The 26,355-nt window shown below is 43.2% G+C and overlaps 1 protein-coding gene across 1 annotated transcript in view; it reads right to left on the reverse strand.

Annotated features, from left to right (window-relative positions):
* Positions 1 to 26,355, reverse strand: part of TTLL9 (tubulin tyrosine ligase like 9) — a gene marked incomplete at its 3' end in the record, with an annotated part of 55,664 nt that overhangs the window by 26,976 nt on the left and 2,333 nt on the right. The window contains 4 exon segments of the mRNA XM_079944625.1: positions 272 to 383; positions 11,749 to 11,934; positions 12,883 to 12,994; positions 17,002 to 17,094. Coding sequence (XP_079800751.1) covers positions 272 to 383; positions 11,749 to 11,934; positions 12,883 to 12,994; positions 17,002 to 17,057 — 466 coding nt within the window. The 5' untranslated portion in view covers positions 17,058 to 17,094.

Below are 26,355 nucleotides of genomic sequence, written 5' to 3' on the forward strand. Positions count from 1 at the left end.
GTCAATGTCCGTTCCCCTTGAATCTGCGTGAGCCTTCAGGACTGTCTCAACTAATTGTGTACAGCGGAAGTGATGCTGTGGGAATTCCAGTGCTGGGTCATAAAAGGCAACACAGCTTCCACACAGCTTTCTCTTTGGAGATGGTCACCCTTGGAACCCAGCCACCATGCTGTGAGGAAGCTCGGGTCACGTGGAGAAGCCCACACTGGGGGCAACTGAGTCTTCCAGCCCCCAACCCTGGCTGAACTCCCAGCCAGCAGCCAGCACCAACTTGCTAGCGGAGCGAGTGGGTCAGCTTGGCAGTGAGCCCTCCAGCCCTCAGTAAATCCGCCCAGGTAGATGCTGGAGCAGCCATGAGCCTTCCCTGTCAAGTGCTGCCCAAGCCGGAGGCTCATGAGCTAAATAAGAGATGATTGTTGTTTCAAGCCACGGAGTTTGGGAACGCAGCAACAGAAACAGAACTTTAGGGGAATAGTTCCTAAACAGTGGTAATATTAGAAGCTAATACTTCTCAACAATGAACCAGGCACAAGGATTTTACACACATTTCCTCATTAAACCTTTATTTTTTTCACCTTGCATTTTCTTTTTTCTTTTTTTTTTTTTTGCGGTACGCGGGTCTCTCACTGCTGTGGCCTCTCCCGTCGCGGAGCACAGGCTCCGGACACGCAGGCTCAGTGGCCATGGCTCACAGGCCTAGCCGCTCCGCGGCATGTGGGATCCTCCCGGACCGGGGCGCGAACCCGCGTCCCCTGCATCGGCAGGCAGACTCTCAACCACTGCGCCACCAGGGAAGCCCTCTATTTACTATTTTACATTAAAATTTTCTGACATATCAAAAGCAGAGAATAGTACATACTCCCAATACACAAATTCAAAATTATCGAACTTTCATTTTAAAACAAATCCCAGATGTCATGTTATTTCACCCTTACAGACTTGTGTGCATCTTGTTTTCAAAAAATTGACACTCTGCTATATAACCATAATACCATTATCATATAAGACATAATTAATAATGATGTCTTAGCATCTGATTCTTCAGTCCATAATCAAATTCCCCTGATTATCTCAAAAATATCCTTTTATAATAGGTTTAAGTCCAGACCTAAACAGCTCCCTACATTGCATTTGGTTGTTATGACACCTAAGTCTCTTTTAATTGAGGACAGTCCTCCCTCCTTTCCCCCTGCCATTGACTAGGTGTACAAACCAATTGTCCTGTGCACTGTTCCATATTCTGGGTTGGTCTGTTTCCTTGTAGCACCATTTAAAGTATTCCTCTTTTCTTTGTATTTCCTATAAATGAAACTTAGCTCTAGAGGTTTGGTTACATTCAGGTTCCCCTTTTTGGCAAGAATACACAGCTGCTGCTATTCCGTCCCAGTTGTCTGTTTGCTCCACATCTAGAGATGCTAAGATAGACCAGCTTGCACCTTTTTCAACTTCACGTTCTATCCTGAGCATCTCTCCATTTCAGCTCGTATAGAATGTCCTGGTTCCTTATTATGGCTACAAAGATCCCGTTGGGTGAAAACACTGCGTGAAAATAACAAAGTGATCATTCCCTTGAAAAGAATACTTCATCTCAATTTATTTGTAAAGATGATCATAAAAGACCCGTCAAGGTCTATGATTCTTTAATTATGTGCAACAGAAGTTTGCTTTTTAAAAGGAGCCCTTGAATGTATTTTTGCTAAAGAAGTCTGTTGTACTGTAATTAATTAGTTTCTAAATTCTGTCTAGAAAGTCATATCATGAATTTTCTTAAAGGACAGTTGAGTGTTGGCTATAATTATGTGGAGGGATAACTACAAGAAAACTATTGCATATGATACTACTATAGAAATGGTTTTGCTTTTCTCCCTCTGTCAACAGGAAAAGGGACAGAAAATCTCAGACTCCTTAAAGATAGCCTCCAAACACCAAAGGGAAACACTGGAATTATGTGTAATTAGAATTACGCATTTATAGATAACTAAGGGGCCACTTGACAAAATTCATAAAATGGAAGTGAGAGAATTTTACTGAGGAGACAGGAAAACACGGGTGATACAGATGGGATCACCTGGAAAAACTCAGTCCAAATAGAATCTACACTATAGAATGGGGGAGCCGCAGTGGAATGGATACTGGGGAGACGGTAACGCCCACTAAAGCTGGAATCCTATATGTACTTAATTTGAATAAAAAATCCTCTCTTATTTAAATCACAGCATCTCAGTTAGGTTCCATGTACCATTAGTCCCAAAGTTTTGCAAAGGTAGACACTGAGGTTGGATATAAATTATAACAAGCTACGCAAATTTGGTTTTTTTTTAAATTTAATTTTATTTATTTTTTTATACAGCAGGTTCTTATTAGTCATCCATTTTATACATATTAGTGTATACATGTCACTCCCAATCTCCCAATTCTTCACACCACCACCCCTGCCCCACACCGCTTTCCCCCCTTGGTGTCCATATGTTTGTTCTCTACATCTGTGTCTCAATTTCTGCCCTGGAAACCAGTTCATCTGTACTATTTTTCAAGGTTCCACATATATGCGTTAATATACGATATTTGTTTTTCTCTTTCTGACTTACTTCACTCTGTATGACAGTCTCTAGATTCATCCACGTCTCTACAAATGACCCAATTTCATTCCTTCTTATGGCTGAACAATATTCCATTGTATATATGTACCACATCTTCTTTATCCATTTGTCTGTCAATGGGCATTTACGTTGCTTCCATGACCTGGCTATTGTAAATAGTGCTGCAATGAACATTGGGGTGCCTGTGACTTTTTGAATTATGGTTTTCTCAGGGAATATGCCCAGGAGTGGGATTGCTGGATCATATGGTAATTCTATTTTTAGTTTTTTAAGGAACCTCCATACTGTTCTCCATAGTGGCTGTATCAATTTACATTCCCACCAGCAGTGCAAGAGGGTTCCCTTTTCTCCACACCTTCTCCAGCATTTGTTCTTTGTAGATGTTCTGATGATGCCCATTCTAACTGGTGTGAGGTGATACCTCATTGTAGTTTTGATTTGCATTTCCCTAATAACTAGTGATGTTGGGCAGCTTTTCATGTGCTTCTTGGCCATCTGTATGTCTTCTTTGGAGAAATGTCTATTTAGGTTTTCTGGCCATTTTTGGATTGGGCTGTTTGTCTTTTTAATATTGAGCTGCATGAGGTGTTTATATATTTTGGAGATTAATCCTTTGTCCATTGATTCGTTTGCAAATATTTTCTCCCATTCTGAGGGTTGTCTTTTCGTCTTGTTTGTAGCTTCCTTTGCTTTGCAAAAGCTTTTAGGTTTCATTAGGTCCCATTTGTTTATTTTTGTTTTTATTTCCATTACTCTAGGAGGTGGATCAAAAAAGATCTTGCTGTCGTTTATGTCAAAGAGTGTTCTTCCTATGTTTTCCTCTAAGAGTTTTATAGTGTTCAGTCTTACATTTAGGTCTTGAATCCATTTTGAGTTTATTTTTGTGTATGGTGGTAGGGAGTGTTCTAATTCCATTCGTTTACATGTAGCTGTCCAGTTTTCCTGGCACCACTTATTGAAGAGACTGTCTTTTCTCCATTGTATATCCTTGCCTTCTTTGTCATAGTTGACCACAGGTGCATGGGTTTATCTCTGGGCTTTCTATCCTCTTCCATTGATCTATATTTCTGTTTTTGTGCCAGTAGCATATTGTCTTGATTACTGTAGCTTTGTAGTATAGTCTGAAGTCAGGGAGTCTGATTCATCCAGCTCCGTTTTTTTCCCTCAAGACTGCTTTGGCTACTGGGAGTCTTTTTTGTCTCCATACAAATTTTAAGACTTTTTGTTCTAGTTCTGTAAAAAATGCCATTGGTAATTTGATAGGGATTGCATTGAATCTGTAGATTGCTTTGGGTAGTATAGTCATTTTCACAATATTCATCCTTCCAATCCAAGAACATGGTATATCTCTCTGTTTGTATCATCTTTAATTTATTTCATCAGTGTCTTCTAGTTTTCTGCATACAGGTTTTTTGTCTCCCTAGGTAGGTTTATTCCTAGGTATTTTATTCTTTTTGTTGCAATGGTAAATGGGAGTATTTCCTTAATTTCTCTTTCAGATTTTTCATCATTAGTGTATAGGAATGCAAGAGATTTCTGTGCATTAATTTTGTATCCTGCAACTTTACCAAATTCATTGATTAGCTCTAGTAGTTTCCTGGTGGCATCTTTAGGATTCTCTGTGTATAGTATCATGTCATCTGCAAACAGTGACAGTTTTACTTCTTCTTTTCCAATTTGTATTCCTTTTATTTCTTTTTCTTCTCTGATTGCCATGGTTAGGACTTCCAAAACTATGTGGAATAATAGTAGTGAGAGTGGACGTCCTTGTCTCGTTCCTGATCTTAGAGGAAATGCTTTCAGTTTTTCACCATTGAGAATGATGTTTGCTGTGGGTTTGTCATATATGGCCTTTGTTATGTTGAGGTAGGTTCCCTCTATGCTCCACTTTCTGGAGAGTTTTTATCATAAATGGGTGTTGAATTTTGTCAGAAGTTTTTTCTGCATCTATTGGGATGATCATATGGTTTTTATTCTTCAATTTGTTAATATGGTGTATCACATTGATTGATTTGCATATATTGAAGAATCCTTGCATCCCTGGGATAAATCCCACTTGATCATGGTGTATGATCCTTTTAATGTGTTGCTGGATTCTGTTTGCTAGTATTTTGTTGAGGATTTTTGCATCTATATTCTTCAGTGATATTAGTCTGTAATTTTCTTTTTTTGTAGTATCTTTGTCTGGTTTGGTATCAGGGTGATTGTGGTCTCAAAAAAGAGTTTGGGAGTGTTCCTTCCTCCACAGTTTTTTGGAAGAGTTTCAGAAGGATGGGTGTTAGCTCTTCTCTAAATGTTTGATAGAATTCACCTGTGAAGCCATCTGGTCCTAGACTTTTGTTAGTTGGAAGATTTTTAATCACAGTTTCAATTTCATTACTTGTGACTGGTCTGTTCACAGTTTCTGTTTCTTCCTGGTTCAGTCTTGGAAGGTTATATGTCTCTAAGAATTTGTCCATTTCTTCCAGGTTGTCCATTTTATTGGCATAGAGTTGCTTGTAGTAGTCTCTTAGGATGCTTTGTATTTCTGCGGTGTCTGTTGTAACTTCCCCTTTTTCATTTCTAATTTTATTGATATGACTCCTCTCCCTCTTTTTCTTGATGAGTCTGACTAATGGTTTATCAATTTTGTTTATCTTCTCAAAGAACCAGCTTTTAGTTTTACTGATCGTTGCTATTGTTTTCTTTGTTTCTATTTCATTTATTTCTGCTCTGATCTTTACGATTTCTTTCATTCTGCTAACTTTGGGTTTTGTTTGTTCTTCTTTCTCTAGTTCCCTTAGGTGTAAGGTTAGATTGTTGATTTGACATGTTTCTTGTTTCTTGAGGTAGGCTTGTATTGCTATAAACTTCCCTCTTAGAACTCCTTTTGCTGCATCCCATAGGTATGTATCACCATGTTTTCGTTGGCATTTGTCTCTAGGTACTTTTTGATTTCCTCTTTGATGTCTTCAGTGATCTCTTGGTTATTTAGTAACGTATTGTTTAGCCTCCATGTGTGTTTGTGTTTTTTATGTCTTTTTCCCTGTAATTGATTTCTAGTCTCATAGCGTTGTGGTCAGAAAAGATGCTGGATATGATTTCAATTTTCTTATATTTACTGAGGCTTGATTTGTGACCCAAGATGTGATGTATCCTGGAGAATGTTCTGTGCGCACTTGAGAAGAAAGTGTAATCTGCTGTTTTTGGATGGAATGTCCTATAAATATCAATTAAATCTATCTGGTCTATTGTGTCATTTAAATCTTGTGTTTCCTTATTAATTTTCTGTTTGGATGATCTGTCCATTGGTGTAAGTGAGGTGTTAAAATCCCCCACTATTATTGCATTACTGTCGATTTCCTCTTTTATAGCTGTTAGCAGTTGCCTTATGTATTGAGGTGCTCCTATGTTGGGTGCATATATATTTATAATTGTTATATCTTCTTCTTGGATTGATCCCTTGATCGTTATGTAGTGTCCTTCCTTGTCTCTTGTAACATTCTTTATTTTAAAGTCTATTTTATCTGATACGAGTATTGCTACTCCAGTTTTCTTTTGATTTCCATTTGCATGGAATATCTTTTTCCATCCCCTCACTTTCAGTCTGTACGTGCCCCTAGGTCTGAAGTGGGTCTCTTGTAGACAGCATATATATGAGTGTTGTTTTTGTATCCATTCAGCAAGCCTGTGTCTTTTGGTTGGGGCATTTAATCCATTCACCTTTAAGGTAATTATCGATATGTATGTACCTATGAACATTTTCTTAATTGTTTTGGGTTTGTTTTTGTAGGTCCTTTCCTTCTCTTGTGTTTCCCACTTAGAGAAGTTCCTTTAGCATTTGTTGTAGAGCTGGTTTGGTGGTGCTGAATTCTCTTAGCTTTTGCTTGTCTTAAAGCTTTTGATTTCTCCATCAAATCTGGATGAGACCCTTGCCAGGTAGAGTAATTTTGGTTGTAGGTTCTTCCCTTTCATTACCTTAAGTATATCATGCCACTCCCTTCTGGCTTATAGAGTTTCTGCTGAGAAATCAGCTGTTAACCTTATGAGTGTTCCCTTGTATGTTATTTGTCGTTTTTCCCTTGTTGCTTTCAATAATTTTTCTTTGTCTTCAATTTTGCTAGTTTGATTACTATGTGTCTCAGTGTGTTTCTCCTTGGGTTTATCCTGTATGGGACTCGCTGCGCTTCCTGGACTTGGGTGGCTATTTCCTTTCCCATGTTAGGGAAGTTGTCGACTATAATCTCTTCAAATATTTTCTCGAGTCCTTTCTCTCTCTCTTCTCCTTCTGGGACCCCTATAATGTGAAAGTTGTTGCGTTTAATGTTGTCCCAGAGGTCTCTTAGGCTGTCTTCATTTCTTTTCATTCTTTTTTCTTTATTCTGTTCTGCAGCAGTGAATTCCACCATTCTGTCTTCTGGGTCACTTATCTGTTCTTCTGCCTCAGTTATTCTGCTATTGATTCCTTCTAGTGTATTTTTCATTTCAGTTATTGAATTTTTCATCCCTGTTTGTTTGTTCTTTAATTCTTCTAGATCTTTGTTAAACATTTCTTGCATCTTCTCGATGCAAGGATCTGAAGGCTGGCCCACTCCTGGGAGACAGGGGACTCCTGACAGCGACTTGGGCTTGAGGCCTCCGCAGGCCTCGTTGAACTTCCGTCAGGCCACGGGGCATTAGGAGACTTCGCCCACCCTTCCTTCCCTCTCTCCCTCACTGGGGTTGGCCTTGGTGGGGTGACAGCTCCCTCAGCCTCCCCAGGCTCCCTCCGCCTCGTCTCACAGGCCAAACTCTGGCCTGTTAAATCTGTTTCTCAGAGGAGCCAGACAAACACAGCTTGTAACTGTTTTTCGATACAGTTGCTTTCTTTTATAATCAAACATACTTTATGTTATGCGTTTAAAAACACTATTCTGTGATGGGGTCCACACATTACATCAGATGCCAAAGAGAACAGTTCAGAACCCCTGCCTTCTTGTTTGAGCTACTGTGAACTGGGTTTTCTGTTGTCTGCATCCAAAACATCTCAACTCTTGGGAGATTTCAGTGAAAAAGTGTGAGAAGCTCTGGTTGGGGTAAACCCGCGTAAGAGAATGTTAAAACTCGGCTCTTACCATCCTGCACTTTGGACAGAGGCCCCCCAAAGCCCAGAGCAGCACAGTGGTTGCCCAGGATGCTCACAGCCCTGAGTGAAGCGTTAGACCAGTTCTGTGGACACACAGAGAGACGGACAGACAGGGTCCTGAGAGCCCAGCACCTGCTTCCTAGCCCCACAAGGGAGGCTAGAGGAGCAAGCGTGGTCCCTATGATCTGGGTCCTGTCCGTTTCTCTGACAAACCAGAGGGCCTGGGCTGGTGGGAGGGGAGAACACTTAGATGGAAAAAAAAGTTCGGATTGAGATGGGCTTTACACTAGACTGATGGGGTGGCGTGAAGGGGGTGATGCTGCCTGCTCCCTTCTGAGTCCAACTCAAACCCCTCTTTCTAGGACTGCTCTGCCGTCACGAAGAGGAAGGTGGAGGCTCGCAGGCCCTGGGGAACAGGGCAGAGGAGACATCTGAGGGAAAAGGCAGGCGGGTGGCTGCCCCAACTGGCCCGGCTACTGCAACTATGTGAACTATGTGAACATTTTTTCTTCTTTAACTTTTCCCCACACCAAAGGAATCCAAACAACAGGATCCCAGAGCTAATGATCTAGCTCAGTGGTTCTCAGAGTGTGGTACCTAGACCAGTAGCATCCTCATAACCTGGTATGATGGTTAATTGCATGTGTCAACCTGGCTGGGCAATAGTGTCCACTTGTTTGGTCAAATGCTCGTCTAGATGTTGCTGTTAAGGTATTTTATAGAGGTGATTAACATCTAAAATCAGCAGACTTTAAATAAAAGATATCAGTCTGGATCATCTGGGCGAGCTTCATCCAATCAGGTGAGGGCTTAAGAGCAAAACTTGAGGCTTCTGGAAAAAGAAAGCAATTCTGCCTCAAGACTGTAACAGAGAAATCCTGCCTGAGTTTTCTGCCCTCACAGATTTCAGACTCACCAGCTCCCGCAATATCACACAGCCACTTCCTTATACACACACTAACGGTTCCATTTCCATGGAGATCCCTGACTGCTGCAGTTGGGAATTTGTTAGAAATGCATATTCTCAGGCCCCATACCAGGCCTACTGAAGCCCACACTCTGGGGGGGGGGTGCTTTAATAAGCTTTCCAGAAAATTTTCAAGTTTGAGAACTGCCCCTCTATATTCTCACTACTCAAAGTGTTGTCTGTGGACCAGCCCCAGTGGCATCACTGGGAGGTGGTTAGCAAGGCAGACTCTCAGGCCCCATCCAGACCTGCTGAAAGGGGCTCTGCATTTTAGCCAGATCCCTGATGATTTGTGAGCACGTTAAAATTTGGGAAGCACTGACCCAGTGCTCCCCAGGGGCAGCGGGAAGAGGCAGTGTTGTCTGGACTCTCGGTGATAACAATAAAAGCGGTTAATTATTGGACACCTAAGAGCCAAGCCCTTTATACAGCTTGTATAATTCATGTGTAACTTCACTGAACCCTCTCACAACCCTGTAAGGCAGGTATACCCATTAAGGCCGTTTTACAGATGAGGAAATGGACTGAGAGGGGTTTAGTAACCTGCTCAGGATCACACAGCTCATAAGTGGTGGATCAGAATCAGAACCAGGCTTCTAACTAGAAGCACCCACTCTCCATGCCAGACAGGGCGCCTCAGCGATTCAGGAGAGAGGACACACACACACACACACACACACACACGGAGCCAAGATTCCTCCTCTTAATTACAGCTGTCTCTGCTGCTAACAAAGGCGGGGGCTGGGAAAGGAATCAACTTAATATGCAATTGCTTGTTCCCAATTTGCACAAATTACCATTTGTCTGAGGAGATAATGGTGGGAATTGGGATCGCCCGGTGGGTTGCAGTGTTCATCTGCCTAACACCCTTCTGAGCCCTCCTCGCTGGCCTTCCCGCCTTCCTGGGAAGGGGGCCGAGCCTTCCAGTGAGTCTTCAGGAGGCCTGGGTAAATCCTGGCTCTGGCCTCTTTGGGAGCACTTGGTGTGTTTTGCCAGTTTCCCCTCCACTCACCTGTGCTATTGGCTAAATCTGCATGAGCAACACCAGCCCATCTCCAGCTCCACAAGGGGGGCTGCCCCCTCCTACCTTACCCCCCAACTCCCTTCCTGGGGCCAAGCACATTTCCAATCCCAGAAAATACTAGGGGGGCTTTGATGATGCCATTCAAGGCCATGGTGGCATTGTGGTGAGAGCCAGTCCTGGCACGAGGAAGGGCTGAGGGGCCGGCAGGTGCTCTGGTACCCTTGCCCGCCACTCAGTTTCTTGATCTAGGGCTTGCTCCAGATGCAAGGCCTTTGGTCATGCAGTTCCCTCTTCCTGGAATGCTCTTCCCTACCTCTGCCCTTCTCCAGGCTGACTCCTCTGCATCCTTCAGGTTGAAGCTCAATACTAATTCTTTTTAAAAAATTTATTTGTTTTCTTTTGTTTGTTTGTTTTTCAATACTAATTCTTATAACAACAACATCATTCGTTGAGGACCTAATATGTGCTGTACCTGTGTTAACTCATTTAGTCACACAACATTATGTGATAGGTGCTATAGTTATTCTCACTTTGCAGATGGGGAAACCGGGACACAGAGAAGTTAAGTAATCTGCCTGAAGTCACACAGTAGGTGGTACAGCTAATATTTGAACCAAGGGGTTTGGTCTCAGAGCCCAATCTCTCACTTCTTCTGAGAAGCCTGCTGAAGGGCTGGGGGAAATCCTCCTGCTGTTTCCTCTGCTGGCACCATTCTCCTTATTGACACTTAGCACAGCTATAATCACACGTGTATCCTCTGCATATTGTCTGCCCTCAAGGAGGGCAGAGACCCACGTCTGACTTGCTGAGAGCTGTATCCCCACCATCTAGTTCTGTGCCTGGCACATGGCAAGTGCTCAATAAGCATTTGTGGGATGCTTGAATGAATAGGTCTCAGGCTCCTCATCTTTAAAATGGGGCTGGTAATACCTCCTCCCAAGGACCATTACAAGAAGTGGGGCAATGCAAGTAAAGCACTTCTCACAGCCTGGCCATTGTTTTCATTCATTTCAGGAAGAGAGACTCTGGATTCCCTGCCTTGGTGTCCTGAGGATCACTTGTTTATCTAGTGAACATTTATTGAGCATCTACTGTATACCAGCAGTCATAGGTGCTGGGTCCACACACTGCAGAGAGGAGGAGATGTAGTCAGTCCTTTAAGGCAGTGGTCCCCAAACTTTTTGGCACCAGGGACCAGTTTTGTGGAAGACAATTTTTCCCACGGACAGGGGTGAGGGTGGGGGTGGTTCAGGCAGTAATGCGAGCGATGGGGAGCAATGAGTAGCAGCAGATAGAGCGATGGGGAGTGATGGGGAGAGATGGGAAGAAATGGGGAGAGATGGGGAGAGATGAGGAGCGATGGGGAGAGATGGGGAGCAATGTGGAGAGATGGAGAGAGATGGGGAGTGGGAGATGGAGCAATGGGCAGCGATGGGGAGAGATGGGGAGCAGTAGATGGAGAGATGGGGAGTGATGGGGAGTGATGGGGAGAGATGGGGAGAGATGGGGAGCAATGGGGAGCGATGGGGAGAGATGGGGAGCGATGGGGAGAGTTGGGGAGCGATGGGGAGAGATGGGAGAGATGGGGAGAGGTGGGGAGCGATGGGAGCGATGGGGAGAGATGGGGAGCAATGGGGAGCGATGGGGAGCGGCAGATGGAGCAATGGGGAGAGATGGGGAGTGATGGGGAGTGATGGGGAGCGATGGGGAGTGATGGGGAGAGATGGGAAGTGATGGGGAGAGATGGGGAGAGATGGGGAGTGATGGGGAGCGATGGGGAGAGATGGGGAGCAATGGAGAGTGATGGGGAGCAGCAGATGAAGCTTTGCTCCCTCGCCTGCCGCTCATCTCCTGCTGTGCATCTGCTTCCTAACAGGTTCCGGACCGGGAGTTGGGGACCCCTGCTTTAGGGAAAGGCAGATGGTGCATCTAAGGCTGAATTCCCAGGCAGAGTCCTGTCCTTCTCCATTGGCAGACTCCTGTGTCAATGGAGGATCCCTGCTCTGGTCCCTGGGACACCCCCTCTCCCCAGTCCCCAGCACTGGGCACTCACAGGCTTCATGATCCAGGTGATTCCTGGGTTTTTGCGAAACTCCTCCACAAACAGACGGTACTCGCAGGGCATCTCAAAGGTTTTGGGGAAGAAGTCACACTTGGCTGCCTCCAGCTTTCCCGCCTCGCGCTCCAGCTGTTTCCGGAAGCGCTTCAGGTTCTTCACCATGTAGTTCTTGCGGGTCAGCTGAGCAGCATGATGGACAGGCAGGCCATTGGCGCTCATGCCCACTGCCCTGCACCACCCGTCCCACCAACTGCCCCTCTCCAACCACCCCACCAACTGCCCCCCACAGCCCCCATTCTCTGTACGGTAAGAGTAACAATAAGAGGGACTCCCCTGGTGGTCCAGTGGGAAGGACTCTGTGCTCCCAATGCAGGGTGCCTGGGTTCAGTCCCTGGTCAGGGAACTAGATGCTGCATGCCGCAACTAAGAAGCCCGCATGCTGCAACTAAAAGATTCCACACGCCACAACGAAGATCCCACGTGCCTCAACTAAGACCCGGCCCAGCCAAAATAAATAAATAAAAATAAATCTTATAAAAAAAAGGGTTAAAAAAAGAGTAACAATGAGAGTAACTTTGACTGAGAGCCTGCTATTCTATAATTATCCCCACTTTACAGGTGAGGAAACTGAGGCTCAGAAGGTTGTCAGTTGCCCAGAGCTATCCAGCTAACAGGCAGCACAGCCAGGGTTTGACCCGGCCTGTCTGATGCCAAAATTCTTTTTCTAACTGCTAAGCTGCACTAAACTTTTTAAATCTCCCACCACTGGCCCCTCGAGTCCCATCTTTGTGGTATGGTTCCTCCCAGAGCTCTCTCCCATCTCCAGACTCCAAACAGCTCAACTTGCCTCACCCTGAAATCACATAATCCCTCAAGCATCCTGCTTCTTTAGCCTTCGCACCTGAAGTCAGACGGCCCATGACCTCAGTCCCCTCCCCAAGGTGGGCTGTTCCTCAGGTCTGAGATCCCTATTCCCTCACACTATTTAGCTCATCGTGAATCTAGGGCACATATCTCTCACCCGGCATGTACCCCAAATTCCCTTGTACTTTTCCATTCTGGTCCTTGTACCCCCAAGCCAGCCCCTGCTCATTGCCACACCCAGCCCCCTGGGCCCACCCAGCTCACCTCGTAGTGGTTTCGGAAGTGACTGATCCGCACGTGCTCATCCATGTAGGTGTGGTCGAAATTCTCCCGGAGCCAGCTAACATCGCACCAGTAGAAATCCCACTCCCCTTCACTGGGGGTGGGGGTGGGACAAAAGTCAGGACCTGAGGACCTCAGCACTGCTGGAGATCTGGGGCCCAGGGAGGTGCAGCTGAGGGGTAAGCAGCGGTGTGCCCATCAGGTAAGTCTCAAGGAGGTGGCCTCGGGCTGTCGCTGCCCACCATGTACTTTGTGAGGCGAGAGTGAAAACTACAGAAATGTCCCTGCAAAAATCCAGGCTACTGGTTTCCTTCAAACAATCAGCAGATCTGGCCACATTGAGCCCAGATGCCCCCTGGCACCCACCACCTTAGACAGGGCACACCCTCTCCAGATCACAGTCCCCACCATGCCCTATGGCCCATGACAACGGGCCAACCTTACCTGGTCATGTTACCTGCCTGGGCTCTGGAAGCATCCAAGTAGCCACCCCTGAGCCCACACTACCAAGCAGTGGAAACAGGCAACATTTATAAGTTCAGAAAACCCTCCTCTCACTGAATCCTCAGAGCAGCCCCAGAAGTGACTACGATCACGCCTGGATCCCTAAGACGGGGACAGCCTTGCTCAGTGAGGACATGGCAGCCTCAGGATTCACACCCACGCCTGCCCGACTCCAAATTCTGACCCTGTTCTTCACCACCTTGCCAGAGAGGGGGACAGGAAACCAGACTGATCTACCAAATCCGGATACCAGAGCTGGAGTACACAGAGGAGGCGCTTCAAAAAGACTTGACAGGAAATGAAATGCACAACCATGATTACTTCCAAATTTTTGAGTAAAAAATTACAGATATAACTGAAGCCCCGCGTATATTCCTGACTGATTCTATCTCCTACTCTCCTGTCCAAAAGGAAGCCATTAGACTGAATTTGGAATCATTTCTATGAGTGTCTTTATAGTTTTACTGTGTATATACGTGCGTATCCATATGTGGCACATGGCATCGTTTGGCATGTTCTTAAAACTTTCTAATGGCTAATACTTACTTCCACTTCCCATGTGCCAGACACTGTTCTAAGTACTTTACAAATATTAACTCATTAATCCTCATAGTAACTGTTAAGTGTTAGGTTCTTTTATTATGCCCATTTTAAAGATGAGTGAAGTGAGGCACAGAGAGGTTAAGGAATTCACCTAAGTTCATAAGCTAGTAAGTGGCAGAGCAGGACTGGAACTCAGGCCATCGGGTTCCAGATTCCGAGCTCTGTGGTTAGAGCTACTCTTGTCTATTTCCTTTCACAATTTGCTTTTTTTTTTTAACCCACCTTTTGTTTTAGTTGAATGAATAATGGATGAATGAATGAATAATGAAGTATTCATTCATTCATACAGCACATAGGTGTTGAGGCTGTCTTGGTGTTGGAGACAATGTTGGATGCAAGGATATAGGGGGAACAAAAACACCTGGCTAGGTGGCACATACAGTCCTGTGGGGAAGATAAAAAATAAACAAGGAAACAAATACACAACTCTCTAATGAGGAATTGTGAAATGTTATAACCCAGTTGGAATAATCCAGTTGGAGGCCATGAGGCAGGGCAGCTGAGGAACCTATTTAGGTGGAGGCTACCCTGTGGAGCTGACCTTTCAGCTTAGATCTGAATGGTAAGGAGGGACAGCCAGATCAAGGGCAGTGGGGAGAGGGTTCCAGGAGTGGGAAGGACAGGAACTGAGGCCCTGAGGTTGGAAAGGGCTCATTCAAGGATATGAAAAAAAAGCCAGAGTGGAGGGAGAAACGTAAGGGACGACACTGAAACTGGAGTAGGGCCCAACAAACAGGGCCTTGTAGACCATGATGTGGATTTTGGATTCTTTTCTAATTCCACAAGTTTGTTCATTTTGTATACCATCTTCATGATTATCACAGTCAAGTTGCTCTTAAATCACCCAGGAAGACATTAAACTGCTCAACAAGGCCAACAGGAAATCCAGGTTCTTTCTACCTTCTCATTCTGCCATCCTTAACATGTTGTCTTCATGCTCATCACCTCAAGGTCACAAGATGGTTGCTGCAGTTCCAGGCATCAAGGACAGCTTTCTTTGTGGGAAGCAAGGGAGGGGACAGCTCTGGCCACATCTGTTCCAAACTCTGACCTAACAGGCTGATGGTCTGAATTGGGACCTCGTTCTATCTGGAAATACCAGACCCCAGCTTAGGTCCTAAGGAAAAGGTCTCACATTCACCGAGCCATGTCTGGTGTAAAGGCCCTGGCCTCTAGCCTTTCCTGACTTGAGGACTCTCGAGGCAATTTGGGATCAGCCAGGAAACAACCTGCTTCATGGACTCCCACACTATCAGCACCAGACGAACCCTCAGACCTTCTTCCACTTGACCATGGAGCAAGGCTGAGGAGAAACAGGGGGCAGCCTCAGATCACGTGGCAGGTCAGGACAGTACCTTTTCCCATATACCTGCCGGTCACCTCCCCCGCCTCATCCTCCACTACATCCAGTTCTTCTGGATCCAGGGAAGGAAAACTCATTCTGATATTAGTGTGATACATGAGAGAACCAAGAAGGAAAATCCACAGTAGCTGCCGTCATCACCACCATCACCGTCATCACCATCACTGTAATACTCCCCAAAGTGCCAGAGAGAGGACTCTGCCATCTTGGATTCCCCATACCACGCTTGCCACCGTCAGCCAATTCCTAATTTTTTTGTGGGATGATTTAGTAAGGGTCTGTCTCCTCTGCTAGACTCCAGCACCAGGCAGCAGGAAGCATGCGTTCACCTATTCACTCATTTGTTCCTTCAATTACTGAGAGGCTGCTAGAACAGGGAGGCTGAACCTGGGACTCTGCAGACAGCCAGGCTAGGTGAAAACCCTAGCTCAAGCCCTGACAAGATGGTATATTCCAACACTTTCCAACATGGTATATCTTTCCACTTTCCAACATGGTATATTTTTCCTCTTTTTGTCCAGTTTTCTCATCAGGAAAATGGAGATGATGATAGCACCTACTGGAACGTTTACTGGGATGATTCAAAGAGGTCATGCGTGTAAAGTGTGCAAGAGTGTCTAGGAGGCTTAGTTGTTGTTATGCAACAAATATTTATTGAGGACCCTGGCAGGGTATCTGGTTGCCCTCACCCCTCATATCTATTCTCTCCTTTTTCTACAGTCATAGAATTTCCAACATTTACCTGGAAAATGTAGTCTACATTTTTCAGATTCCCTTGCAGCTAGGTGTGTCCACATGGCTAAGTTCTGGCCAGTGAAATGTGAGGGACTTCTGGGTTGTGTCCTTCAAGGGTAGGACATGCCTTTTCTTGTCTCCTTCCTACCTCCTGCTGCTTGGAATGTACAGGAACTCCACCTCAGACCAGGAGGATGAGGGTCTCACTCAAAGGATAGCAGAGTGGAAAGACGGAAGCAGATGGGTTCCACATTTCCATACCATCTTTGAACCTCCTACATCTGGACTTCAATGGGACGGGTAAATCAACTTCTAGTCTGTCAAAGCCTCTTTTATTTTGTGTCCCTGTTACATGCATCCAAACCTTAACCTTCACTAATATTAACACCTACTACGTGCCAGGAATTGTTTGCTTTTTCATCTCAGTATCCCCAGGGCCCAGCATAGAAGAAGAAATGTAGGCTTAGGGGTCAAAAAACTTGCCCAAGGTCACAGAACTAGTAAGTGGCCAGGACCTGCCATCACCGGAGGATTCACCCCACAGGTCTGTGATGGTTGCATAGAGAGTTATAGGACACTGGCTGTGGAATAGTCAAACTGAACTGGGTTTGAATCCCACTCTGACACTTACGTGCTGTGTGACCTTAAACAACTGACTTAATATTTCTGAACATATTCACATCTTTCTGGATGGTTATAAGGCTTAAATAAGACAGAGATGGCATCAGTAATGCACCTAACACATGGTGAATGCTAAATAAATGTCGGCTCCTGTCACAGCCAAATTGGGACAAGTCCCAGTGGCCACCCAAGGGAACTGAGACAAAAACGAAGGGAGACAAGGACCTGTGAGACAAAGGGAAGGAGAAACAAGGCTGGGGATGAGGGCTTCTTACTCCTTTACTTCCACCCATCCTGGCCTGTGGTGAAGGACATCCATGAGGGTATTCATAGGAGTGGTCTTGAACCGGATTGATGCTCTCTGCTCTCTGCAAGACATGGCAATGGAACACTTGCTCAGAATCAACTATTTCCCTAGGACAGTCCAGGGATAGGAAAAAAGGGAAAGGAAGAAAGGTCAAGTTCCATACGTGGAAATGCCAAAACATAGAGTTACTGAATTTTAGAATTTAGCATCATAGCGTGAAACAAAATAATCAAATTGAGAATGATAGAATCTTTGAATCATTGAAAAATAATAGCAATCATTGTCTTCAGTGCCTTTCATGGTCTGGTTGCTTTACATACGCCATGGCTAATCCTTATACTAAATGATACGTTTTCGCAAATCCCCCTTTCTGTCACTCATCTGAGAAGATGGAATGGATATACTTTTCCCTCTTCCTCCTACCAGGACAACTAAAACCCCAGGACATTAGATATAAAACAAGTAGAAGAAGACCCTGAAAGGTGGACAGAAGAAGGCAGATCGGCTAAGGACCTCAGGACCCATGGAAGAGCATGTGGTGAATTCCCTGGGTTCTCTTTTTGCCTCATAGATCCCAGATGTGGAGAAGAAGAAGCTAGCAAGTCTGAAACACCAATGGGCACAGACAAAAAAAACCCTCCAGCAAAAGCCTGCTCTCTCCAGCTGACAAAATCAGGAAAGGAACACTTAAGACAATAACTTCTCTACTCTGGCCAACCCCAGCAGAAACAAATCTGTGACCTACGCTCACTTATGCTAGCAAAGGCTGAGTGGGGAATCTAGACTTCCCACCAGGTTGTAACAAGGTACCCAATATCCCCCAAGACCCCTGGCTAGGCTGGTGTCAGAGAAGGTCAAAGACGTAGCCAGGACTTTCATCCCTAGCAGGTGGTAGTGAGGTGCCCACCCCTGCTGTGTCAGTGGAGACCATGTGCCTGGGCTTCCACCCCCACCTGGAAGTAAGGAGGCACCCCTCTCCCTTGGGCTGATGTCAACGGAGGCCTAGTGGAGAGTCAGGACTTTCAATACCACCCAGTGGTAATGAGGCTGCACTTCCTGTGGTGTTCATGTGAGTCAGGTAGGGAGCAGTAGCAAGGAACTCCTAACCCTCCTGGCCAGGGTGGTATCAGCAGAGGCCTAGTGGAACCAGAACTCCCATTCCACCCAGCAGTAAGAAGGAACCTCCTTTACCCTCAAGTGTCAATGGAGGTCAAGTGGGGAACCTGGACTTCTACACTCTATGGTAGTAATGAGGTGGTACCATGCCCCCTTCCCTGGCCGGAGTGATGTCAGAAAATGTCACCTAAAAGAGGCTTAAACAAGATCCAGAGTTCTATGGCATAATACCCCAAATGTTCAGGTTTCAACTGAAAATCACTTGTCGTACCAAGAATCAGGAAAATCTCAATGTGACTAAGAAAAATCAATAGATACCCAAGAGGGAAGAGATATGGGAACATATGTATATGTATAACTGATTCACTTTGTTATAAAGCAGAAACTAACACACCATTGTGAAGCAATTATACTCCAATAAAAATGTTAAAAAAAATCAATAGATACCAATGCCAAAATGGCAGATGTGTTAGAATGATCTGACAAACATCTTAAAGCAGCCATCATAAAAATGTTTCAATGAGTAATTAAGAACACATTTGAAGAATATGTGAAGAATACTGGAAGAAAGCAAGGGTGTCTGCTCTTACAACTCTTATTCAACATAGCACTAGAAGTTCTAACCAGTGCAATAAGTCAATAAAAGGGACATAGATCAAAAAGGAAGAAAGAAAACTGTCCCTTTTTGCAGATGACTGTGTAAAAATTCCCACGGAATCTAAAAAACAATTCATGAACTAATAGGTAAGTACAGTGAGATCACAGGATATAAGATGAATATACAAATCAGTTATATTTCTATATACTATCAATGAACACATGAACTCTGAAATTAAAAATACAATTTACAACTATTACTTTTAAAAAAAGGAATATTTAGGTGCAAATCTAACAAAACATGTGCAGGACGTAGGTACTAAAAACTACAAAATGCTGATGCAAAAATTCAGAGGAGGTCTAGATAAATTGAGAACCCTACCATGTTCATGGATTGGAAGACTCAGCAGAGTACAGATGTCAATTCTTCCCAAACTGGTGTGCAGACTTAATGCGATTCCTGGGATCAAAATCCCAGTAAGATTTTTTTGTAGCTATAGATAATTCTAAAATGTATGTGGAAAGGCAAAGATATTAGAACTAGAATACCTAAAACAATTTTGAAAAGAAGAATAAAGTGGGGTAAATCAGTCTAACCAATTTCAAAACATTATGTAGCTACAATAATCAAGACTGTGTGGTATTCACAGAGAAAGAGATACAAAGACCAAGAGAACAACCAACCAACCAACAACAAACAAACAAACAAGAGATGGACCCACACAAATATGCCCAACTGAATTTTTAAAAATTATTTATTGGGCTGCGTGCGGGCCCTTAGCTGCAGCATGCGGGATCTAGTTCCCTGACCAGGGATCTAACCTGGGCCCCCTGCACTGGGAGCGTGGAGTCTTAACTGCTGGACCACCAGAGAAGTCCCTGCCCAACTGAATTTTGACAAATGAACAAAAGCAATTCAATGGAGGAAGAATAGCCTTTTCAATAAATGGTGCTGCAGAATTGGATATGCACATGCAAAAAATGAACCTAGGCTTAAACCTCATACTTTATATAAAGTATAAAGTACTTTAACTCAAAATGGATCACAAACTTAAGTGTAAAATGTAAAATTATAAAACATAGAGGAAAATCTTTGGGATCTAAGAGCTAGGCAAAGAATTTTTAGATTTGACACTACGAGCATGGTCCATAAAAGGGGAAACTGATAAATTGGATAAACTGATAAACCTTCAAAATTAACGATTTCTGCTCTTTAAAGGACTCTGTTTTAAGTCAATGAAAAGGCAAGGTACAGCCTAGGAGAAAATATTTGCAACCACATATTTGACGAAGGACTACTATCTAGAATACATAAAGAATTCTCAAAACTCAACATTAAAAAGAAAATCCAATTAGAAAATGGGCAAAAGACATGAACAGATATTTCACCAAAGAGGATGTACAGATGACAAATGAGCACATGGAAAGATGTTCAACATCGTTTACCATTAGGGAAGTACAAATTAAAACCACAATGATATAGCAATACACAAGTATCAGAATGGCTAAAATAAAAAACTCTGACAACATCAGCTGCTGGAAAGGACACAGAGAAACCGAATCACTCATACATTGCTGATGGGAATATAAAATGGTGCAGCCACCTTTGAAAATAATTTGACAGTTTCTTAAAAAACTAAGCATGCAACTACCGTATAATCCAGCAATTGTACTCCTGGGCATTTACCCCAGTGAAATGAAAACTAACACACAGACCTGTACTTGAATGTTCATAACAGCTTTATTCATAATAGCCCCAGACTGGAAGAAAACCCAGATGTCTTTCAATAGGTAAGTGATTAAACGCATGGTGGTATATCCGTTCCCTGGAATACTAGTCAGCAATAAAAAGGAATGAACTGTTTATGCACTCAACAACCTGAATATCTCTAGCGAAGTTGCTGAGTGAAAAAGGCCAGTCCCAAAAGGTTAGTATATAATGTGTGATTCCATTATAAAAACTCTTTGGGGCTTCCCTGATGGCGCAGCGGTTGAGAGTCCGCCTGCCGATGCAGGGGACACGGGTTCGTGCCCCGGTCCGGGAAGATCCCACATGCCGCGGGGCGGCTGGGCCCGTGAGCCATGGCAGCTGAGCCTGCGTGTCCATAGCCTGTGCTCCGCAGCGGGAGAGGCCACAACAGTGAGAGGCCCACGTACCGCAAAAAACAAAAAAACCAAAGAAAACAAACAAAAAAAACTCTTTGAAAGGACAAAATTATTGAAAAGAGAACAAAACAACAGTTGCTGGGGGTTAAAGATAGGGTACGTTGGGATGGGGAGGAAGAGGGGGAGGGAGGGGAAGTGGGTGTGGTTATAAAAGGCACTATGAGGGATCCTTGTGGTGGTGGAAATATTCCATATCTTGACTGTATCAATGTTAATATCCTAGTTGGATGCTGTGCTATAGTTTTACTCTGTTACCACTGGGGGGAACTGGGTAAAGGGCACATAAGATCTCTCTGTATTATTTCTTACAACTGCATATGAATCCACAATTAAAATGTTCAATTTTAAAAATTAACAGTTTTTTATTTTGGCTGCACAACTTGCAGGATCTTATTTCCCTGATCAGGGATTGAACCAGGCCCTTGGCAGTGAAAGTGCGGAGTCCTAACTGGACTGCCAGGAAATTCCCAACACAGCTTTAGATGTCTGGATAATGGCTACCTTTATCGAGCAATGATTAGAAGAGGGCATGCTGGTGATGTTCTGTTTCCTGATGTGGGTATATTAAGTTTATGAAAATTCACTGAGCTGTAAAATTATGATATACTCAACTTTCTGTATATATAACAGAACTCTATAACAAAACATACCACAAATAAAGTTAAAGGACTACCTATAGATTAAGAAAAAATATTTGTGGTGCTTATAATCCATAAGAGATTTGGACCAAGTACATAAAGAAAGAGACAAACTCAATAGAAAAATGTCTAGAAGCTATGAACAGGCAATTAATAGCATAGGAAATTTAAATGACCAACAAGCATGTTAAAAGATACTCAACCTTACCAATAATTAAGAAATGCAAATTAAAATACCAAGGAGAGGACTTCCACTTTGGGTTATGATGTAAAAGAATGTAAAAGACTTTCAATCCTGTAGTAACAATGAGAAAAAAATGTACAAAATAAATATACTTGTCCATGGGGCTAGTGGAGAGTAATAGACAAAAGAAAACTTGATGAACCGATTCCAGAGAGAAACAAGGCCTTCATGGGGGGCAGCAGAGAGATGCAGCCGTTTCCAGATCTGGGCTGGCTGCCTGGCCTGGGGTGGGCAAGTGGAGGAACAAGCCAGCCGTGGAAGAGAGAGTCTGTGGCACCAGGAGAAATCAGCTGAGCTTATACGATATGTAGGATGGCAAAACACATCAAAATCTGGAAGGGCCCATTCCAAAACCAAACCAAACAAAACCGGATTCTGGCAAATTTGCTTAAGAAAGGAACAGTAGAGAAAACAGTACAGCTGAGAGAAAACCCAGACTCCTGCATGTTTACATGGTGTTTGCATTCCGGCAGCCCTGCCAGAGTTGAATTCAAAAATGAACAACAGGGGCTTCGCTGGTGGCGCAGTGGTTGAGAGTCCGCCTGCCGATGCAGGGGACGCGGGTTCGCGCCCCGGTCCGGGAGGATCCCACATGCCGCGGAGCGGCTGGGCCCGTGAGCCATGGCCGCTGAGCCTAAGGAAAAAAAAAAAAAAAAAAGGAACAACAACAAAAATCAAACAAACAAACAAAAAAACTGAACTGCAGTCCAATGTCCTCCCAGGTCAAATACTAACAAGCTCCAAATGGTAGTACAGGAGGCTGGGCTTGGGATGAACTCAGTGTAATTAAAGCTTTGGTCCAACCCACGTTCCCAGTGCATATAAAATTTATGTTTACACTATACTGTAGTCTATTAAGTGTGCAATAGCATTGTGTCTTTTTAAAAATGTACATATCTTAATTAAAAAATACTTCATTGCTAAAAAAGGTTAACCATCATCTGAGCCTTCAGTGAGTTGTAGTAGTAACATCAAAGATCGCTGATCACAGATCATCATAACAAATATAATAATCATGAAACAGTTTGAAATATTGTGAGAATTACCAAAGCGTGACACAGACACGAAGGGAGCAAATTCTGTTGCAAAAATGGCACCAATAGACTTTGTTGATGCAGGGTTGCCACAAACCTTCAATTTGTGAAAAACATAATATCTGTAAACTGCAATAAAGCAAAACACAATAAAATGATGTATGCCTGTATACACACATACACATATGTGGGTGTGGGTGTGGGTGTGTGTAATTTTTTGGTCTTCACTGCTTTTTATACACAATGACCAGAATGGAATATAAAAAATAGAAGACATGCAATAATAAAGCAAAAAAATTTTAATGCATGATCAAGAGGAAAAACTCTATATTTTGTTATAGAGTTCTGTTATATATACATAACTCATAAATGACCCAATTATTGGAATTATTAAAGACTTTAAACAGATATTGTAAATGTGTTAAAGAATTTACATGCAAAGTGAGAGAGCGGCATGGACATATATACACTACCAAACGCAAAATAGGTAGCTAGTGGGAAGCAGCCGCATAGCACAGGGAGATCAGCTCCGTGCTTTGTGACCACCTAGAGGGGTGGGACAGGGAGGGTGGGAGGCAGACGCAAGAGGGAGGGGATATGGGGATATATGTATATGTATAACTGATTCACTTTGTTATAAAGCAGAAACTAACACACCATTGTAAAGCAATTATACTCCAATAAAGATGAAAAAAAAGAATTTACATGAAAAGGTGGATATAATGAGTAAATATATTTAATTATTTAAATATATTTAATTACATTTAATCAGTATAATGAGTTATTGCAGAAAAGACACTGAAAGTCTAAAAAAGAACCAAAATGGAAAAATGTAGAACTGAAAATTATAGTATCTGAAATTAAAAATTCATAGGATGAGCTCAACAGGGGATTGGACATTGTAGAAATAAGGATAGTAATGTTAGTCAAAGGGTACAAATTTCCAGTTATAAGAGGAATGAGTTTTGAGGATCTAATGTACAGCAGGGTGACTATACTGTATGATAGACTTGAAAGTTGCTCAGAGTAGATCTTAAGTGTTCTCAAGTAGATCTTAAGTGTTCTCACCATAACAACAACAAAATGGTAGTTATGTGAGGTGAAGGATGTGTTAACTAACCTTATTGTGGTAAACATTTTACAATATATATATGTGTATCAAATCATCACATTGTCCACCTTAAATCATACAATGTTTTATGCCAATTATATCTCAATAAAGCTGGAAAAAAATTTAAGATAATAAATTTGAAGACAGGTCAATAGAAATTATTCAATTTGAATTAGAGAAAGAAAAAATTTAGAAGAACAGAATCTCAGTGCCTTATGGGATAATATCAAGCAACCTAACATACATGTAACTGGAATCCCAGAAGGAGATGGGAGCAAATAGGATGGAAAATATTTTTTAAAAAAATGATGGCTGAAAAATTTCCAAATTTGACTAAATTATCAAGTCACAGATCCAAGAAGCTCAATTAACTCCAAGCAGAATAAATACAAAACACACACACACACACACACACACACAAAGGCGAACAAACTATAGTCAAATTTCTGAAAACCAGAGGAGTCTTAAAAACAGACAAGGGAAAAAGACACATACAGGTGTGTGTGTGTATGTGTATGTGTAACTGCCGGGGCGGTGGTGGGGAGACAGTGTAAAGGACAGCTGACTTCTCATCAGAGACAATGCAAGCCTAAAGACAAAGGGACATCATCGTTTAAGAATTTTAAAGGAAAGTTCTTCAGGTAGAAGGAAACTTATACCAGATGGAGATTCAGACCTATAAGAAGGGATAAAGAGTGGAGTAAATTTGAAATACTTTCTTCCATATCTTAATTAAAAAAAACAAATAGTTAACTATGTAAAGTGAATATAATGAGAATGTATTGTAGGGCTGGGACTTCCCTGGCGGTCCAGTGGTTAAGACTCCATGCTTCCACTGCAGGGGGTGAGGGTTCGATCACTGGTCAGGGAGTTAAGATCCCATGTGCCAGGTGGTGTGGCCAAAAAGTAAAAAAAACCAAAAACAACAACAAAAAAAAAACTACATTGTAAAAAAAAAAAAAAGAATGTATTGTAGGGTTTATAATATATTTACAAGTAAAATATACGACAAAAATAGCAGCACGAAAGATGGGAGGGGGGTAAACAGAGCATGCTGTTCTAGGGCTCTTATGTTGTACACGAAGTGGTATAATATTGAGTCAAGGTAGATAGTGATAAGTTAAGGATGCATATTGTAATTCCCTAGAGCAGTGGTTCTTTTTTTTTTTTTTTAATTTATTTATTTATTTTTTGGCTGCGTTGGGTCTTCGTCGCTTTCTCTAGTTGTGGCGAGCCGGGGCTACTCTTCGATGGCATGCGCGGGCTTCTCTTGTTGTGGAGCACCTGCTCTAGGCATGGGCTTCAGTAGTTGTGGCACGTGGGCTCAGTAGTTGTGGCTCACGGGGTCTAGAGCGCAGGCTCAGTAGTTGTGGCACTCGGGCTTAGTTGCTCTGAAGCATGTGGGATCTTCCTGTACCAGAGATGGAAACCGTGTCCCCTGCATTGGCAGGCAGATTTTTAACCACTGCACCACCAGGGAAGTCCCAAAGCAGTGGTTCTTGATGTGTGGTCCAAGTACTCCTCAAGGTCCCCAACTCTCAGGGGTACACAAAGTCCTCCCCTTTCAACAACATATCTTTGTGAGGCTAGATTTTCTTCCTACTCTTCAGGCAAAACAACGTATCACAACAGATTGAATACAGAAAATTTGAGAAGCTGAATGTTTTCTATTAAGCCAGACATTGAAGAGCCTCACAAAAAACCAGCCTCACAACCACCACTCATCTCAGTAAATTTGGGGGAGGGAGAAAATAGTTATAGTTCATAAAAATATGTTATTTATGCTTCCATGTAATGAGTATGTGATTGCTTTTTTTTTTTTTTTTTAAGAAGATGTTGGGGGTAGGAGTTTATTAATTAATTTATTTATTTTTGCTGTGTTGGGTCTTCGCTTCCGTGCGAGGGCCCTCTCTAGTTGTGGCAAGCGGGGGCCACCCTTCATTGCGGTGCACGGGCCTCTCACTATCGCGGCCTCTCCCGCTGCGGAGCACAGGCTCCAGACGCGCAGGCTCCAGACGCTCAGGCTCAGTAGTCGTGGCTCACGGGCCCAGCCGCTCCGCGGCATGTGGGATCCTCCCAGACCAGGGCTCGAACCCGTGTCCCCCGCATTAGCAGGCAGACTCCCAACCACTGCGCCACCAGGGAAGCCCTGTGATTGCTTTTTAAATGAATTAATAAATAAGTATTTTTTAAATTTATCTTTTAAAATTTCTAATGTGGTAAATATTGATAAGTATAAGCTGCATAAACAAAAGTTATTACAGTCCACAATGATTTTTAAGTTGTAAAGGGATCCTGAGGTCAAATTTTGAAAACTACTGTTCTAAAGTAGTGAAATATTTAAAGCTAATCCAAAACAATAAAGAAATACAAGTTCAAATCCATCAGATTGGAGAAAATATTAAAAATCAGGCAA

This window comes from Stenella coeruleoalba (genome assembly GCF_951394435.1).
Source record: "Stenella coeruleoalba genome assembly, chromosome: 15".
In the NCBI taxonomy this organism is placed as follows: domain Eukaryota; kingdom Metazoa; phylum Chordata; class Mammalia; order Artiodactyla; family Delphinidae; genus Stenella; species Stenella coeruleoalba.